General features: G+C 39.7%; 1 protein-coding gene and 1 pseudogene across 1 annotated transcript in view; both read left to right on the forward strand.

Moving 5' to 3' along the window:
• The first annotated feature begins 2,836 nt into the window (after positions 1-2,836).
• Positions 2,837-18,017, forward strand: part of PSME4 (proteasome activator subunit 4) — a 98,654-nt gene continuing 83,473 nt past the window's right edge. Inside the window, exon 1 of the mRNA XM_067705060.1 lies at positions 2,837-3,097. Coding sequence (XP_067561161.1) covers positions 2,856-3,097 — 242 coding nt within the window. The 5' untranslated portion in view covers positions 2,837-2,855. The remainder of the gene's footprint in view (positions 3,098-18,017) is intronic.
• LOC137205758 (acyl carrier protein, mitochondrial pseudogene) lies at positions 4,160-17,328 on the forward strand (annotated as a pseudogene).

The raw sequence follows: 18,017 nt of genomic DNA on the forward strand, positions 1-18,017 counted from the left end.
TTTTTTTTTTTTTTTTTTTGCGGTATGCAGGCCTCTCACTGTTGCGGCCTCTCCCGCTGCGGAGCACAGGCTCCGGACGCGCAGGCTCAGTGGCCATGGCTCATGGGCCCAGCCACTCCGCGTCATGTGGAACCTTCCCGGACCGGGTCACGAACCCGTGTCCCCTGCATCGGCAGGCGGACTCTCAACCACTGCGCCACCAGGGAAGCCCAAACCTTTGTGCTTTTGCATCTCTTCTCCCCTGCTTTCCTCCTCTGACAACGGAAGGAGAGTACGGTTTACTGCTAAGGGCCAATGACTCCATATTCTCTCCTACTCTGTCATCTTCATCCACGTATCTTCAACCTGTCTCTCCACTGGTGCCTTCTCATCAATATTTAAACATATCCCAGCTTCACACAACTACTGAAGCCCGTGCGCCTAGAGCCCGTGCTCTACAACAAGAGAAGCCACCACAATGAGAAGCCCGTGCACCACATGAAGAGGAGCCCCCACTCACCGCAACTACAGAAAGCCCGTGCGCAGCAAAGACCCAAAACAGCCATAAATAAATAAATAAATAAATAACATATCCCACCTTCAAAAATTCCTCTTTTCATTTCAGCTAACATTTTTCTCTTGTTCTTCCCACTCAAACTATCAAAAAATGTTGTCCACCTTCGCTGTCTCTATTTATTTCCCACTCATCCTTTGTCACTGTAATCTGGTTTCCATCCCTACACTCCACTGAAACTGTTCTTATCTGCTTTATCAATAACTCCAATAAACCATTCTTAGGTCTTATCTCATTTGACCGCTCAGTCACCTTTGGTATAGTTAATCAATTCCTCCATCTGAAAACTCTTTTTTAAAAAGCCCACTTTTCTAGAACGCCTACCTCTCAGACTGCTTCTTGTGAGTATTCTTTGTGGTCTCTCTCTTTCTTTATCCATCCCTAAATATGGAGTTCTTTTAGAGTTTGGTTCAGGGCCCTATTCTTTTCATACAGTTAAACTAATTAAACAAGGAGGCCATTAGACTAAGGTGGCTCTAATGCTTTGGTGGCCTACTTAAGCAAACCAAAGTCTAAGTGTGTAAATGCCTCAAGATTATGAAATCTAAACACTAAGGACAACCAATCACAAACAGCTAACTAGGCTTTAAGCTGTAGCCAATTAAATAATTTCCTTTCTTTGCTTCTGCACCTTCTTTAAGTCTTTCCCCTGCCTCCTATTGGTGCTCCTAACCACTTCTGGTTTGGTGCTGCCCAATTCCAATCAATTTTTGCTCAGATAAACTCTTAAAATTTTTAATATGCCTCCATTTATCTTTTAATGATACTCTATATCTCATTCCCTCCAATCCATCTATATGCTAATCCGTATCCATTTTTAGATGGCCCTCCTGATCCATACAAGAAAATATTTTCCCATCCCTTAGGCATTCTGCCTCCATAGCTGTTTCTGCTGTGTTCTCTCTCTGTTTCCCAAGCCAGAAATCTGACATCCTGACTTCTCTGTTTCACACTTCACATCCAATCAACTACCAAGCTCAGGCCATTCTTGCTGAAACAGCTCTCGAATCATTTCAACTGACATGCAGCCCACCATTATGTCACATCTCCTTAAGGGGTCTGCCAGTTTCCAATTCTGTCTGTTCTAATCCATTCTAATCCATTCTCCACACAAAGCCAGAGTGATTCTTCAGAAATGTAAATTATATCATGCCACTGCTATGCTTAATTTTTCCGCTTCCTGTTGCCTTTAAGATAAAGCTCTAAAAACTTCCTAGCATGTCCTTCTCAGTCTCAATTCTTCACTCCCCTCTCTGCAAGCAATCTTCAGTCATTATAAACTTTGAATTCCTAGAGTGCATGCTTGCAGCCTGAGCTCTCCCCCAGCTGAAATATACCTTCCCCTCTCTTGTTTTCCTAACAAAATTTGCACTCAATCCTTAAGCTCAACTTTATGCATCATTTCTAGGAAACTACCTGACACCCCTCCAGTTTGAAGTCCTCTTTAGGTGTTCCCAAAGCATCCTGTACTTATCTAGCAATTAAGAGCAGTATTGTCTTGTAATTGCTTATTCCCTAGTCAATAGCTCCATGTGGCTGTTAAGTCCAAGGAGGTCAGAAACCAGGTGCTCTTAAATTTTCCATCTCAAGGGCCTAAAAGGAGTGTCTGACAGACAGTAGTTCAATTAATATTTGTTGAATGAATTTGTTGAATCCCTTTCTTTGGAATGAGGGCGGCCAGGAGAATGCCAGAAAGACGGGGGCTTAAAGGGCACACAGTAAAAAATCTATCAGCAACAAGTGGGATGGACAGAGTACCTAGGTTTTTCCATGAACGTGGCATGGGGGACTACGTGGAGCGCCTGGTCCGAGGCCACGGCGACCACACGCTCCCGAGGGCAGACGCAGGTAGCGCGCGACCCCACGCGAGGAAGGACAATAGCTTGGAATTCGGCCTCGAGTTTCCGGTGGGACAGCCTCGAGCTCGACCCGTGGGACCTGGGGATGGGGGCTCCGACCCGGCCCACAGCAAGAAGGCGCTGCACCTACGGTCGCTGTCGCCGTCGCCGTCTCCTCCGACGTCGTCGCCCCGCCCCGCCCCGGAAGTGACTTGAGGCTCGTCCGGAACCTCCGGGCCCGGCGGCTGCAGCGTCACCAGCCGAGCTGGTGCGGGGCGGGCGGAGCGGCCGCTGCAGCCGCCAACGAACCGGGAACCGCGCGGGGCAAGCAGCGCGCCGGCCAGGGGAGGGGGCCCAGCGATAGGGCCGAGGGCGACGACGACGCGGAGGAGGCGGAGCCCGGAGAGGGGTGGGGGCCGGGGAGGGTTAGGGTGGGAGGGGGTTGGGGGGGGTGTCCTGGTCTCATGGAGCCGGCCGAAAGGGCGGGCGGCGGGGACCCCTTGGAGCCGGGCGGGCGCCCCGGTCCAGACCCGCGAGGCTTCGTCCCGCAGAAGGAGATCGTCTACAACAAGCTGCTGCCCTACGCCGAGCGGCTGGACGCCGAGTCCGACTTGCAGCTGGCCCAGATCAAAAGCAACCTGGGCCGGGCAGTGCAGCTCCAAGAGCTGTGGCCCGGGGGCCTCTTCTGGACCAGGAAACTCTCCACGTAAGTGTGCCGGGGCCTGCAGGATGGGCCGGAGGCAAAGGCTTGGGTGTGAAGGCGTCCGCGGGGGGTGGGGGGGAGGCTCTTTGTCCGCACCGGACCGCTGGACCCTCAACTCTGCCCCGGTTCGGGCGGATCGTTTCTGTGCAGTCATCCCAGGGTCGCGACCGAAGCCTGGGAAGCACTCAAGCTTCCTCCCTGCCACTTTCTTACGGGATCTCCCTGGTTCTCACCAGCCCTCTATGTCCTTCGCAGCTGCTTGTCCCCAAGGTTTCGGGTTGTTGTCTTCCGACATTCGGGGCCCGGGGGAGCGTGAGGGCACTGGACCTGCAGGGAAAGAGAGGAGCGGTCCCCCAGGGGTCCTCCTTGGACCTTTGCCGGTGGCGGGAGGGAGCAGAGAGGATTCGTCTTTGGGCGAACAACTCGACTTTTCCTGGTGTTGACTCCAGTTTTTTCTTACCTTACGGTCCCTGCCTCTTCCTATCCCTCAGTTCGCGTCTAGTAACTTTCTGAATGGGAAGGAGGCCGTAGGGAACTTCTAGGTTCTGCTTTTTTTTGGGCCTTCTCAGTCTTTGTGGGTTTGATTGAAAAGACTGTTTTAAAATCAGCCCTCAGCGCATTCTTGGGCTGTGTACTAGACGTTAATGTTGAGAATGTTGAGTCTTACAACCTCGGGAAAGTGTATGTTGCTCCTTTTATGACATTTCCTTTGGAAATGTGCCATACTAAGGAAAATAGAGAAGGAAGCTGTCAAGTTGTCCTGGGCGTTATTAGTATCGGGCTGGTGTTAATTTTTGAGCTGCTCAGATGAATATAGATTACCTAAATCAATCTCAGTTGTTCTATTCTTCTTTTGTTACCTTTTTTTTTTTTTTGGTATGAACTGGCTGCAAACTACAGTGCCACTGAAATTAGGGGAAACTGAGTACAGTTGGGGGAAAGGTTAGAGACATATTTGCTAGATGGGCATCTTCACTGTGTCAGAAGAACTTTTTTAAAAGAGAATTTTGCTGTATCTTGTTTGGTTGGCTATACATAAAATCTGGTAACATTGTATGTTCATGCATGTCGGTATGGGTGGCTGAACACACAAGACATAAATCACTTATCTAATGTTTACCCAAATCTGCTGAGTGAACTGGGTGATGACTCAGGGTTTTGTAATGCAGTCGTCTTTTCTACATTTCCTCACAGGATGATTCTTATCTGCCAATTATTAGGGAGCCTCTAACAAATTTCTCATCTCCAGTTGTCGCTGGTGGTAGCACTAATTACCTTTTTAATTAAAGAGCAAAACTCAAATGCTTAATTTCCCCTTTTCAAAGAGTGACCAAATTTATGTCAAGGTTAACAGCTCCCCTCTCGATTAGAGCTTGAAGAAGTTTGTGGTGTTAGGATCCATAGGAGACTTGGGAAAAAAAAAGTGCAACAGGGAGAAGAACCACTTTTGGTTAAAACAGAAGAATGTTTTATAAATTATTAAAATTCACAGTTTTTTCAGGTGAGCCTCCTCGGTTTTTATGTTACTTGGGCACAGTAAAAATAAAGTTACTTTGTCAGTTCCAGTAATTCCTCATTTTAATCACCGAGATCAGATTTTTCAGAAAATAACCTTTTTGGGGGACACAAACAGCTCCTTTTAGATGCACAGTGTATAAATAAACCAGTGTGTGAATGCATATGTGGTTTGGATTTATTAATGGAGAATCTACACAGGCATAGTTAAGCACTGTTTTCTGACATTTTTATTGTAACTAAGCTTGGCAAATTAACACCTGGAGGTTTATTTATTATTTTTGGCTTTTAGGTATAAGTATCTGTACCTAGAAAGGGCTAAAAATACAGTGGAGACAGTCCTTGGTGTTTAGGGCAATATTGCAGTTACACAGCTTTATAACCTACGAACGTCAAACCATTTATATCTAAGTAACCAGCAAGAAATGCTATCAGATAGAATTTTATTTTGGAACGGTGGTTAAATGCTGCAAGCTGATTCTTGGGATTATGCTATGAGACATTTTGAACTTGGTGGGACATGTTGTGATCTTGGGTGTATTTTTTCTCCTAAGTCATGCTAAGGTGACCTGTTTATAGTTGTGCTTGTTGTTTTTAAGCCTTGTGTGTGTTGCACAAGTTTACATCTAAATGATGCCAAAACATGTGATGATAGCTCTCAGTTACCTTAGTAGTGATAATACTTAGTGCTTTGTAGAAGAATGGAAAGTAGTAATGAAAATAAAATCTAATTTCTCCCACTAGCTCTGTGACTGTGGGCAAGTTACTTTAATCATGTGTTTCAGTATACTTGTGAGAGAAATGAGGGAGTTGGAGTAAATAATTCCTGAGAAACACTCCTGCTCTGGTATTTTATGATTTTATTTTTTATCCTGTAGAGCCTCAAATAAGCCAGTGTGTATCTTTCTCCAACGACTGTTTGATAAGTTTGTAAACTACTAGAAATAGTTGCACAGATCCAGTGCATTCCTAAAGAAGACCAGAGTGTAAATGCTGTTCAGAGACACTGGGACTGGATCCCCGACCAGAAGTATATACATCCCTAATCTGGGTGTCACAGGACTGGGTAGAGTTCTGGTTTAGGAGATACTCAAGAAACCACCCCCCCTTTTTTTTTTAACTTTTTATCTCATTTTGATGGTTATACTTATCTTTTAATCTATCTCAAGACTTGCAGGTCTGTTTAGCAGATCTCTGTGAAGAAGGGTTATTTCTGTGTACTTTAAAAATTGGCCCTGTGATATAATACAAGCTCTCTTGTACAGAGAGCTTAAAGTATTAGTACTGCCTGTTGAAGTGAGATTTTGTGACATCATACGTCACGAAACTAGTTTTTAAGAAGCAAGGAAACAAATTAGAGAAGAGAGGCACAAACTAAATGGTCTTTGAAAAACAGCAGTTAAGACAGCTCTTGGACCCTGAGTGAAAGGCATCTGTAAGTAACTGGTATGGCCTCTGTAGAGAATGAAAGGAGTTGAAGAAAGGTAATCTTGAAGCTCGCTTTTTCTCCCTTGTCCTTCTGGGCCTTTCATGAGAGGCAGTGAGGTCTAGTCAGAAGAAGTTTATCTGTACCTGGTGTTGCCACTCTTATCATCTTGGTCTTGCTTAACCTCTCTTAGCTTTAGAGTCCTCTTTTGGAGAGTGGGAGTGTAGACTACGCATGGTTTTTCAAACCTAAAACTTAGCAGCGAATTGTTTCATAAAAGCAAAATCTTAAACACAAAATTAGATCATTTCTTTCTTTTGTGTTTTTTTTTTTTAAAGCAGAATTTTGATTTTAGTGAAGTGTGTGAGTTTGGATTATTATGAAGCAAATTTAGATGCTTTGTTTCAGTGAAAATGTTATATTTTCTGCTGTGAATGAAATGATTGTATTATAATGTGTAATGAAATGATTGTGTTATACTGAGGAATCATTTGCTAATGATTAATTTGCTAATTAAACTGTAGCTCCCTTGTTTAATTATTATTAAGAATATTACGTGGCCTTACTTGATAGGAATTGGATTAAACCACATAATGTATTTAATTAGATTATACAACCACTGGAAACTTGTTTAGTCAAAATATACATTATCAAATACACTAACCTCCTTTGTGGAGAGCAATATGTGACCACAGGAGCACCCAAATCCATATCATTTCTATGTTAGAGAAGAAAGAAGAAAATGCTAACCACTAAATCTCAGTGTTAATATTGTCTATTAACATGATGTACTTAATAGAGTAATATTTGAGTATTGAAATTGTGAAGTACACAATAAAGATAAGCTTTTTATTTGTAAAAGAATCTCAAAATCTTGACAAATTGCCACATTCATCAGTGAGAGCCAGTTGGAGAAAGTAGTAGAAAAGGTTTGTCTCTGTTATTTAAGTGGCCACACTCAAAACAGGACCCAAAATTTTGTAGGGAGAAAGTTGATTTTCCATAGGAAAAAACAAAATGCATGAATTGATTGATTTTGGAGAGACAAATTTTCTGATAAAGTTGTATAACAGCACAGTAAGTTATCTTTCACTCTTTTTTCTGTTTTTTTTTTTTTTTAACTAACATACTAATTTTTAGAGTAGGTTTAGGTTCAGAGCAAAATTGAGCAAAAAGTACAAAGAGTTCTCATATACCCCCTGCCCCTACACATACACACGTTTGATTTTTCATAGCAATGTCAAACATATATTTTTTTAAATATTTGAGGCTCTTCCCATTTTCCAGGGATGTCTCTTTCTCTTTCTTTTAAAACACCTTGTCAGTTTTCTCTTTACTAGTTAACTGGCTATTTCTGCCTGAGTCTCATTTGTCATTGACTATATGTGTGATTCTGATGTGAATAGTTTTCTAACTTTTTTTCTTTGCTTTAAATATTTTTTTATTATGGAAAATGTCAAACATATACAGGAGAGGAAAGAATAATATAATGAACCTGGGTGTACCCATCACCCATGTTCAACAGTTACCAACTCATGGCCAATTAGGTGTCTCCTACCACCACCCCCTTCAACCATTTTTTTTTTGAAGCATATTCTTCATTCATAAATATTTCCAGTATATATCTTTAAGGGAAAAGGAATTAAACAAAAAGTCAATACCAATATCATTATCAAACCTAAAAGAGTAACACTTACTTTGATCAACCTCATGAAGTTGGCTTCTTTGCAGAATTTGTAATTTTACTCCTGAGTTTCCATTTCATTTGCATTGTTTTGTCTGAGGTTCACTATAAACAGACCTCATGGACAGAGATAAAAGAAATAGCTCATTAATGAATATTTTCATATTATGACATCTTTTTCTTCCCCTCTTAACTTTGGAAACATAGAATCAATCCTGGGATAACGAGGACTCCCTTGAATTATCTCTATTTTAAAAATGAAGACACTGAGGTTCATAGGTTAATACATAGCTTGATGCAAAGTAGTAGAGACAGGAGTCTTCTTTGAACAAATTATTTTGTGAGTGCCTTGTATGGGATGGGCACTGTTTGTGTCACTTGGGATATGTCAGTGAAAGAATTCTGCCCTCCAGGGAAGTTCCAGCGTGTTCTTTTTCTCTTAGTGCACATTTTTGTTCATTTAGGACAGAGCAAGCAAGACGTAACTCCATCAAGAAATTTGGGGGAAGGAAATATGAATGCTAAGCGCATTACTTAAAAAAAATTCTCAATCTGACTGGTGTGTTTTAATGCCATAGATTGAGGCACCGAGAAAGGCAGTTAGAAAACAGTAAAACAGTACCATGTGTTTTTCTTTTGAGATCTGAATGTATTACTTAAAAACAATTTCTTGATGAAGTGTTTATAAAATCAAATTGTCTTTGAAGTGTGTGTTCTTAATTGAAGTGAAACAGAGGCAAATCACTAATGTTTTTTAAGGGACCTTTATTAGTAAATAAGTACACAACTTCTAAACCAGTTGCTCTCATTGTAGAACCTGGGAGTTATCTTTATTTATCTATTAAGTGAGACTCATTTCTAGTGAATCTCCCTCCCCACCTCCCACATTTTTTAATATAAAATTCAAATATGTGTTTCCTCTAACGTTTGTAGAGAATTTAGACCAACATCTCATTTGTACTGTGTGAAAAGCAAGCTGAGACATTGTAATAAAAGCAACAGCAAGCAAAAAAACAACAAAAATCCTCTGTATTCATTGATACTGGCCACTGGAATGTTAAAAGCAGCACATACTATAAATATTCCCCTTTGGAATCCTGAAGTTGCCTACTTCCATATTCGGCCCTTGCTTAGCATTTCTTCCCTTTTAGTGCACTTTCTTGATCCCTTATTCATGCTTTTGTATTCTTTGTGTACCTATCTTCTCTCTACTGTGAGCTTTCTTGGGGTCAGAGTCTTCCATATTTACTTCTCCTTCCCTGCACCCACAGCATTTAGTGCAGCAGTATATACATTCATAGGTACTCAGTAATATTAGAATTAACTTTTTTGTTCCTTGTAAACTAAAGCATTATGCAGTTTCTGATGAATTGTTACTTTTACAGTCAAAATGGAGAAAACGAATTTGGGGTGAGATCTGTTTTAATACTGGGTTCAAAAGAAAGTGTATATTTAACCAAAGAAGAGGGAAGGAGCAACTTGGTTGAGGAAGAGAATGGTGTGTTTCATAACCCAAAGAGAGAGGGTATGGGGAGTGGGGTTTAACAAAGTTAATTAGAGAAAAGAGCAGATTATTTGGGTTGCATCAGGGAGTTTGAAATTTTCATTTAAAAATAAATCTGTCATTGTTATTGTTAAATATTTAGTGTTTAAAAATGTAGAGTATCATTACTACAATTTTCTGATAGACGAACCATAAAATTTTGGTAGTGGTCATTACCTTTTTATGCTAATTTGGCTTTATTCATAGCACCCAGACCCTAAATTTTAGAGTTAAAAAATATAATAAAGGCTTTTTCCCTTTCTAAGAAAAAACTTAACACCATTGCAGCTGTGAAATGAGTTTGAGAGTAGTATTTTAGTTCAAGTAAGTTGGAGGTTGCTTAAAATATTATTAAAAATGCTTTATAATCTTTTTTTCCAACACATAGACTTTTTTAATTTATTTTTTTATACAGCAGGTTGTTATTAGTTATCCATTTTATACACAACAGTGTATACATGTCAATCCCAATCGCCCAATTCATCACACCCCCACCCCCACCCCCCCGGCCACTTCCCCCCCCTTGGTGTCCATATGTTTATTCTCTACGTCTGTGTCTCTACTTCTGCCCTGCAAACCAGTACATCTGTACCATTTTTCTAGGTTCCACATATATGCGTTAATATACGCTATTTGTTTTTCCCTTTCTGACTTACTTCACTCCGTATGACAGTCTCTAGATCCATCCACATCTCTACAAATGACCCAATTTCGTTCCTTTTTATGGCTGAGTAATATTCCATTGTATATATGTACCACATCTTCTTTATCCATTCGTCTATCGATGGGCATTTAGGTTGCTTCCATGACTTGGCTATTGTAAATAGTGCTGCAAAGAACATTGGGGTGCATGTGTCTTTTTGAATTATGGTTTTCTCTGGGTATATGCCCAGTAGTGGGATTGCTGGGTCATATGGTAATTCTATTTTTACTTTTTTAAGGAACCTCCATACTGTACTCCATAGTGGCTGTATCAATTTACATTCCCACCAACAGTGCAAGAGTGTTCCCTTTTCTCCACACCCTCTCCAGCATTTGTTGTTTGTAGATTTTCTGACAATGCCCATCCTAACTGGTGTGAGGTGATACCTCATTGTAGTTTTGATTTGTATTTCTGTAATAATTAGTGACGTTGACCAGCTTTTCATGTGCTTCTTGGCCATCTGTATGTCTGCTTTGGAGAAATGTCTATTTAGGTCTTGTGCCCATTTTTTGATTGGGTTGTTTGTTTTTTTAATATTGAGCTGCATGAGCTGTTTATATATTTTAGAGATTAATCCTTTTTCCATTGCTTCGTTTGCATATATTTTCTCCCATTCTAAGGGTTGTCTTTTCATCTTGTTTGTAGTTTCCTTTGCTTTGCAAAAGCTTTTAAGTTTCATTATGTCCCATTTGTTTATTATTGTTTTTATTTCCATTACTCTAGGAGGTGGGTCAAAAAAGATCTTGCTTATTTATATATAGTTGGCTATATTCCCTGTGTTGTTCAATATGTCCTTATAGCCTACTTTATAAATAATAGTTTGTGCCTGTTAATCTCCTCCTACCTGTATGTTGCCCTTCCCCCTTCCCTTTCCCCACTGGTAACCACTACTTTGTTCTCTATATGACAGTTTTCTTTTTTAAGCCAAGGATGAAGTAGAAGCTTTTAGAGCAAGAAATTTTATGAATGCATGTGAGTGCTTATATTTTGGACAGATTCCTGAAGAGCTTAGTTGGCATAGCTTGTGTTCTAAGGGAAGGTAGGTTACTTCCAGAGATCCTAGTTAATAAAATGTTGTCAAATTTCTGTCAACATATAACAAACAGAGGTCCCTAATTTGTGAATGGCAGGAGAAAAGTTGGTATTTAACAGTTTGGTAATGCTTTAGAAGTGTGATTTAGGGACTTTGCTGGCAATCCAGTGGTTAAGACTTCACCTCCAATGCACAGGGTACAGTTTTGCTCCTTGGAGGGGGAGCTAAGATCCTATATGCCTTGCAGCCAAAAAACCAAAATATAATAAAACAAGCAATATTGTAACAAATTCAATAAAGACTTAAAAAAAAAGTGTGATTTAAAAAAAAAAAGCACTCAAAATTTAACCGACAAATATCCAAGACCTTTTCACTTTGTGTTTTGTTTGTTTTTGTTTGTCTGGAGTGTCTCATAATATTTTATCTGTATGTTCATTTATAAGTGTTTATAGAGAATTTTCCAAGTTTTCAGTTATGACCAAAGTGTTGTGAAATCAGTTTAGTAGGTCTTGACCAGTTTGGGTGTGGTTTTGTTTGGTTTGATTTGTTGAATGAGACTAACATTATTAGAGTGAATTTGGAAGTAATAAGGGTGAACGATCATGACCTTTGTTTCAGTTATACATATGTGTTTGTGTATAGTGTATTATGTATTTATTACTGTGGGTTGTGGCCAAAAAAATTTGAAAGCTACTGATTTTACAGGTTTCTTTCAGTACTACAGATATATAATCCACATCTACTTATTGAGCTATAAAGATACAAGAGATGGAAACAAAAAGTTGCAACAGTTTAAAAATATCAGTAACCAGAGGGATTTTACAAGAGAGCATTCATAGATTGTTAAATGAGTGGTATAGATACTACCTACCATTTGTTGAGGGCTCAGAATGTGCCAGCACTATGCGAAGGGCTTTATATTCATTATTTCATTTGATTTTCACAAACATTTAACTGTAGGTACGTTTATTATCCCAATTTTACCATTGAAGAAATGAGTCTTAGTGAGGTTATGTAACAGCCTATTTCCCTGCTGAACACAGGGGCTGTTGCTCTTAACCATGTGTCCAAAATGAGGAAAGCTCCTTGGGCTGTGTTGCCTGGGAAGACTACCAGTGAAGGAGAAACGGCAGCTGAGCTTTGAGATAGGATTTGGTTAGGTACGGAGGAATTTGGAGAAAGCCATTTAATGTGTGGGAACAGAGATGGAGCAAATTGAGCACAAGTGTTAAAAGTCTCTACTCAGACTTTAACTTATTGAAATAATCAGTTGTCTGTCTCCGTTTCTAGGCTGCATGCTCTAGGGCCATTTGTTACTTATTTTATGTTTCCATTGCCTGTTGCCATGTCTGGCCCTTAATTGATACTCAGTAAAGCATTTCAAGAAATGAATGCCCCTTATCCATGCCTCAGCAGAGAAGCAAGTGGGAAAAGAACAGAGGCATCATTAGGTGTTAATATTGAATGACTTTATTACTCTAGAAATTGTCCTGTCAATTTTAGTAAGTCATAAAGGATATAACTGACATAGAATATGCTGGAACTCTTGTGTTGTTCAGCCTGTGGTGGATGGGGGTAAAGAGAAGCATAGACCTCAGATCTCTCTGTTTAGTGCCTTCCATCAGAAGTAACTACACTTGGTAAAGATGATACATCTGGTTTTCAGTGTTTTGGAAACCTCTCAATGTTTTAAAGTCAATTTGTTTAATTTGGTCAAATATTTATTGTTAGTTTGGAGAGTTTTGTTTTGTTTTGTTTTGTTTTTTAAATAGAACTAGCCCTGATGAGCTGTTTGTAATTACTTACATCACTGTATTTCTCAAGGTATACTTATACATTTAATCAGTTGAGAAAATGTTTCTCAGTGTTCACCTTGTTTCATCTCTGGTTAGAGCCAAAGGTTAAATAGGTACAGAGGCATGGTCCCTGCCACCATGTAGATTTCAGTCACCTAAAGAAATAGAATAATGTATTACATACATAACTATAGTATGAGATAGAATGTGAAAAATACTCAAGTTTGGTATGAGCTGTAAGGGGCAGAGAGGACAAAGATAGCACTTTTGATTGGGACATCAAGAGTATTTTCCTCTCAGGCAGGCAAAAATACCATTCCAATTCCATTTTATACTCAGTGCTTCAGGATGAGATTAATTTCTGTAATGAATTTTAACATAAGTCTTATTTTCTGTTTTTTATATTCCCCACCAATATGTCAAACAATTTGAGCTAGGAATTCATTGTTCAGTATGCTTGTACACTTGTGTAAACATGTAAATACAAAGATACCTACTAAATATTATTTGTAATTTTAAAAAATAACAGGAATAACATAAATGCCTAAAAAGAGAAGATTGAGGAAATCATTATTTTTATAATGGAATATTAGATAGCTATTAAAAAGAATATGGCCAATCCATATTTATAGGCATTGAACAGCGTCTTGACTTTTCTATTAAGTGAAAAAACTAAGTGGTAAATAATATCTATAGTATCGTTGAATTTATGGTTTTTTTTCTTTTTTTTTTTAAAGAAGATGTTGGGGGTAGGAGTTAATTAATTAATTTATTTTTGCTGTGTTGAGTTTTCATTTCTGTGCGAGGGCTTTCTCTAGTTGTGCCAAGTGGGGGCCACTCTTCATCGCGGTGCATGGGCCTCTCACTATCGCGGCCTCTCTTGTTGCGGAGCACAGGCTCCAGATGCGCAGGCTCAGTAGTTGTGGCTCACGGGCCTAGTTGCTCCGCGGCATGTGGGATCCTCCCAGACCAGGGCTCGAACCCGTGTCCCCTGCATTAGCAGGCAGATTCTCAACCACTGCGCCACCAGGGAAGCCCCGCATTTATGTTTTTATAAAGTATATACATATGTACATTTGTATATAAATAAAGTCTAGAAGGATACCATGCAGGCTGTTAACAGTTGTAGACAACAGTTTCAAATTTGTATGCTTGGTGTACTGTTTGAACCATTTAAATAAGTATATATTGCTTTCCTGATAAAATAATAATAATCTCCCCCCCCCAATAATATTTTCCTCTCAAGTCTCAAGGATGCAACTTATAGTTGGTTTAAAAAAAATAAAAAAGAAAATGTATAGGTTTATGGGACCATCCACAGATTTCCAGCATGGCTAGATACAGATACTGAAGGAACATTGTCTTATTATCCATCACTTAACTCATTGTTTATCCTCTGGGTTGACCATTTTTTTAAAGGCAAATATCTTAAGGTGTATTTAGCCTCATATGTAATTAAAGAACATAAATTGAAACAGACTGTATTAGTATTATATTTTTAATGATTTTAACAGAGTTTAAAAAGCATATATTGTGCTCTAGTCAGTCTGCTAAGGTGCAGTGGTTCTCAAACATAGTGAGACATCTGGGAAAGTTATAAAAAACAACTGGTACGTGGAAGCCCATTCTAGAACAATTAAATCAGAATGTCTTTCATGCACATTCATCAATTATCCATCACCATAGCCTTGTGAGAAAACCCAGGTTTTACAAATGCCTGGGAGGTTAAATGACTTGCCCAAGGGACTGACATAGAGCAGTTTGAATTCTCAGCAAACTTGTAGAACCATGCTGTTCCTGCTTGCTTGGCTACTGTGTTGAAATTCATAAATATTCTGTCTATCCAGAGTTGATTATAATGTTGGGAATTGCAAAACAAGTTAGCATGGAAACATAAGACATCCTCCACTTTATATAACACCTTTGTTCCCATCGTTCCAACCAGCAGCCATGTTTGTTTGTTTGTTGTTGTTTTGGCCCCACTGTGCGGCAAGTGGGATCTTAGTTCCCCGACCAGGGATCCAACCCCCGCATATTGGAAGGGTGGAGTCTTAACCACTGGACCGCCAGGGAAATCCCATTGTGTTGGTCTATCCCCTTTTTTCATCCTCAGTTTGACTTTTTAGAGGGGAAATAGAACAAGCAGTGTTCTTTTGGCTGTGTCTTCTTGTCACAGAAGTTTGCTGTTCTCTCTGTGTTCCTCTACCTAGAGCTGTTTTTTGTGCCTCTTGCCGCCTCTTTCCCCAAATGCTCAGATTATCTTAACCTTGAGTTTCCTATTCAGAGTCATGATATCTCTATTCTTTCAAGATTCGGTTCAATAATCACTTAGGTATGATGAAACTTTGGTTAAAAAAAAAATCACAAAACTCTGATAAAACTGCATTTATTCCCCTCCTTCAGTATATTACCTAGTTTTCTGAGTACATGTCTCCTCACATCTGATTGTGAGTTCTCAGCCTAAAGGAACTATTTGGATCATACTCTTGTGCTGTACATGTCATTTGCTCTAGAAATGCTTTTTGAATCAATAGGTAATTGAGTATAAAGAGGAGAGGTGGGCTTATGAGAAAACCCTGCATTTAATCTGTTCACTTACTGTTTCTAGCAGTGAGAAGCTGTATTGGCATTTTTTTTTTTTAATTAAAAAAACTTTTTTTGGCTGCGTTGGGTCTTCGTTGCTGCGTGCGGGCTTTCTCTAGTTGCGGCGAGCGGGGGCTACTCTTCGTTGTGGTACTCGGGCTTCTCATTGCGGTGGCTTCTCTTGTGGAGCACTAGGCGTGTGGGCTTCAGTAGTTGTGGCACTCAGGCTCAGTAGTTGTGGCTTGCAGGCTCTAGAGCTTAGGCTCTGTGGTTGTGATGCACAGGCTTTGTTACTCTGTGGCATGTGGGATCCTCGTGGACCAGGGCTGGAACCCGTGTCCCCTGAATTGGCAGGCGGATTCTTAACCACTGCGCCACCAGGGAAATCCCCATATGCATGCTTTTAAATGATTTGGTTTCTTTTTATTATACTTGTTTAATATTTTCTAATTTACATTTTATTATAATCAGACTACTTGGCTAGTATAATATTCACATGTTAGAATTAAGTAAGGTTTTCTTTGTGGCCTATTTTACAACCAGTTTTTATAGGTGTCCCACAAAAAATTCAAAAGAGGGCATAGTTTCTGTAAGCTCACAATTTTTATTTGTATCTTCTAAAGTCAGCTTTATTAATTACATAATTCTAATTACCTTTAGTGGAAGTCAGATTGAAGTGGTAAAGACACAGTAATTGATTTTGTTGCTGCTATACAGGACATAAAGTTTCATTTTCTTTTTCAAGACTATATAATAGTATTGTATAATTTTATCAGGAGATGCGTAATCCCTGATTTTCTCTTTTTGTGATGTTAGTAACTGTCCTACATCTGTTAGATATTGCAAAATGGTGATACCTTTTATTCTTCATGAACTTAGTGAATTTAAACATACATTGTAGTTAATTATCGTGATTCATGGTTTCATTTTTGGCTGGTGAGACCTATACAACTTGACTCCTATGCTCTTTATTTTTTATTTTTTTTGGCCACTGCACAGCTTGTGGAATCTTAGTTCCCCCACCAGGAATTGAACCCGGGTCACAGCAGTGAAAGCACCAGAGTCCTAGCCACTGCACTGCCAGGGGATCCCTTCTGTGCTCTTTTAAGTAGGAGTTTAGTAGATTTTTAAATTAAGATAATAGTAGAAATGCAGAAATATTGATTACTTGATTTTAAACATACAACAGAGGTTGATATGAAATGTTTTTACATGTTAATTTTAATTATAATAAATTATGCCCGTTTACTTTAGAAGAGTTTGAATGAACAGAGGTATATAGAAGAACATGAAGTAGTTTGACCATCAAGAGGTAACACTTTAGCGCCGTGCATCCTGGGTCGGCGTAGCCATTGCGGCTCGTGTCCTTTGCGCCTGTGTCCTTCGACTGCCTGCGGCCTTCGCGCCGCTGCCCAGGCTCCCCACGCTGGCCGCGGCCCTGCCGCTCAGCACCACCCTGTTCCCCTCGGGGGCCCGGACGAGGCCTGGGGCTCCGCAGCCGGCCTTTGTACTTGCACAGGTTCCAGGTGAAGTTACACAGCTGTGCCACCAGTATAGGGACGCACCCCCTTTGACATTAGAGGGAATCAAGGACCATGTTCTTTAGGTCTTGAAACTCTATGACAAGACTGACCCAGAAAAGCTCTTAGTAAATTCCCATTTTATGAAGGACCTCGGCTTAGACAGTTTGGACCAAGTGGAGATTATCATGACCATGGAAGACGAATTTGGGTTTGAAATTCCTGATCTAGATGTGGGGAAGTTAATGTGCTCACAAGAAATTGTAGATTACATTGCAGATAAGGAGGAGGTATATGAATAAAATATCAGACCCTTTTTCTTCACTGAGAGAAGACTCAGAAGATGCTGGCGAGTGTCTGAAAGTGAGAATGCATTTCTGCATCATTGCTGACTGACAGAGTAACTCTGTTTAGACTTGTACTTAAATTATCTTGTGTTTTTTTGCTCTTTGAAAATAAATCTGTAAAACCAAAAACAAAGAAAAAAGGTAACACTTTATAGTGTTTATTTTTATTTATTTTTTGCGGTACGCAGGCCTCTCACTGTTGTGGCCTCTCCTGTTGCGGAGCACAGGCTCCGGACGCACAGGCTCAGCGGCCATGACTTACAGGCCCAGCCGCTCCACGGCATGTGGATCTTCCCGGACCGGGGCACGAACCCGTGTCCCCTGCATCGGCAGGCGGACTCTCAACCACTGCGCCACCAGGGAAGCCCCTATTTTTTAATTTTAATGCATGATTGTTTCTTTTTTATTTAGTTACATATTGTGAATGTTTTGTATCCTGATTTTTTATATATTACATTTCACATCCATAAAAATTCTTTGAAAACAATTTTAAATGACTACATTGTAGTCTAAAGGCATAAACCACAATTTAACAAACCATTCTCTTATATCAGACTTCTAGGGTTTTTTCAGGAAATTTTTATTAATTGCAAATGTGCACTTGAAAAGCTTTTTGGTATTTTGATTTTGATATTCTGAATTTTTATTTAAGACATATTGCTAGATGTGACATTGAAAGAAAAAATCATCCATAAATACTTTTAAGTACTTTCAATGACAATATTTAAATTCTGGTTTTTAAAATTTCAAGCTAAAGTTTCATTTTTTTGCCT

Source organism: Pseudorca crassidens, chromosome 14 (genome assembly GCF_039906515.1).
Source record: "Pseudorca crassidens isolate mPseCra1 chromosome 14, mPseCra1.hap1, whole genome shotgun sequence".
NCBI lineage: Eukaryota > Metazoa > Chordata > Mammalia > Artiodactyla > Delphinidae > Pseudorca > Pseudorca crassidens.